Source organism: Ochlerotatus camptorhynchus, unplaced genomic scaffold (genome assembly GCF_037179485.1).
Source record: "Ochlerotatus camptorhynchus isolate MF236.1 unplaced genomic scaffold, CSIRO-AGI_Acam_v1.1 ptg000084l, whole genome shotgun sequence".
Classification (NCBI taxonomy): domain Eukaryota; kingdom Metazoa; phylum Arthropoda; class Insecta; order Diptera; family Culicidae; genus Ochlerotatus; species Ochlerotatus camptorhynchus.
Genome location: NW_027040574.1, coordinates 1,764,487 through 1,766,449, shown reverse-complemented (window position 1 = coordinate 1,766,449; position 1,963 = coordinate 1,764,487). Strand labels below are relative to the sequence as shown.

General features: G+C 40.8%; 1 protein-coding gene across 1 annotated transcript; it reads left to right on the top strand.

Annotated features, from left to right (window-relative positions):
* Window positions 1–664: 664 nt before the first annotated feature.
* LOC135698245 (uncharacterized) lies at window positions 665–1,749 on the top strand. The gene is made up of 2 exons (XM_065218137.1): window positions 665–791; window positions 856–1,749. Exons 1-2 carry the CDS (start codon window positions 710–712, stop codon window positions 1,464–1,466), a joined length of 693 nt encoding a protein of 230 aa, XP_065074209.1. The 5' UTR covers window positions 665–709; the 3' UTR covers window positions 1,467–1,749.
* The last annotated feature ends 214 nt before the right edge of the window (window positions 1,750–1,963 follow it).

The following is a 1,963-nucleotide window of genomic DNA, read 5'->3' as shown; positions in this document are numbered from 1 at the left end:
TAATTTTGTTCGCAAAATCTATGTACATCGTACAATGTGATATTACACAACCGATGGATTGACCTGGTTGCATCAGTTTCGATGTAATATTCAACAACTTTTTTTGCTGTGTAGGTAGAAAATTTGTATTGTTTAGCTTTAAGAAAATCTATATAAACCTATATTTTTTAAGAAATAAATCAGTACACTAGAAAAGTTCACGGTGAGAGGTTGATTAAGGAACTAAAAGAACTCCTTTATTTTGTTTAAATCAGTTTGGTGTCGACTGACACACTCAGTCTATTGGTAGTACTCCGAGACTGAATAAAATTTTCGTCAATTTCCTCATTTTCTGGCAGATTTTTTAGGTTTTCCACAGGAAACCATGAGACAAGTTTACTCATCGCTGAGTTCCTGCACTTTTTTGTGATTATGAGTGAACTAAACTAAAAAATTAGGTCGTTCTCATTCGCCGTGTAGAGATTGCTATAGTGTGATTGTGACAGTGATTTGTTTTCATCAGGAAAATTTTCCGCTATGAAGTTTTTTTTTTCCCGATGAAAACATTTTGCGTATACGTATACGTGACGTAGTGTGCGTACGATAAACGTCAGCAATCTAATAGTGCGAGCCTAACAAAATCTAGAACAAAACAAAACAAAAACGTCGATGTAACGGACCTATTCGGACGTGTTTGGTACAATCAATCGCGAAAATTATTGGCAGCATAATGGAACAGTTCGTATTGGAAAATAATGGCCGCAGAATGATCCTCAATCACTCGATGCGGGCACAGGAAATCATGACCACCGGTAAGTGTTTACATTGTTGATTATTTTTTCCAGGAATGTTGTTTATATGGACGAACTTTTACAGATTGCTTGCATCAAGTAAAATTCTTCCCGAGTACTCTGCTGAATCAGCAAATCACTCCGCTGGATGCTGGAAATTTCCTACGTGTTCGTTTTGCAGCTGAGATGAACCGGGATAACAACGCTTCGGAGTCAAGCCGCATGCAACAGATGACCAAACTGGCAAAGGGAGCCGTCCAATGGACGGGATGGACGTTTGGTGTCATTGCTGGAGCCAGTTACAAAGCTGCAGCCGTGACTGCCAACGTTGGGAAACAAGCTTACCGGAAAATCGCCGACAGCCCAGTACCAGGTCTGGTAGTGCGCTTCCCCGGAGTACTGATTGGATCTGCCGTCGCTATTCAGCTCTGGGGCACGGTTATGGGTAGTTGTGTCACCAGACAGGTTCTACGGGCCACATGTATTCGCCACTTCATCGGCATCCACAGCTGGTTGCATCTGCCTGCTTCATTGAGGGCTACTGCCGTACTGACCGGTGTCCGTACCAGTCAGTATATCACAGCGGGCATCGTTCCCGGACTGTTCACAGCTTGGGCTATCTATGATGGGTACCGTTTGGCCTCGTTCGTCTACAGTCAGTACCATGAGCATTACAACATGAATTCAAAACTGTAATCTTCCGTTACCGAGCTGCTACCAATAGCTTGAGTATTCACTTATGGACAAGCGTTTGACTAATTCATATTAAAAATATCGATTATCTTGCGTTAAAATAATCAACTACATATAAGAAGACTGGATATTATCTACACTACTCTACTAACATTAATGTTAAAAATAACGGTCATGAAGACGATTCATTTGAAATTTGGCCTTTGACTTCGATTATTTTTTTTAATAAAATAAAAATCTGTTGCAACCGCAGATGTTTTTTAGCTTAAAAACTCAGAAGCAGCATTTGAATAAACACCTGATTTAAAACCGATTATCTACGGGTTCCCCCTAGGATATTGCTTAGTTACGCCAATGATTTCAACTTGTTTTTTGTTTTCAGAATTATTGATATCGGCGAACAAAATGGGCTGAAGGGTCTCAAAATGTTATGAAGCTTTGCCCACAGAGCCACAACACTTGGCGCCCACTGATGTGGCGTTGCTGTGACATCTGCCAGC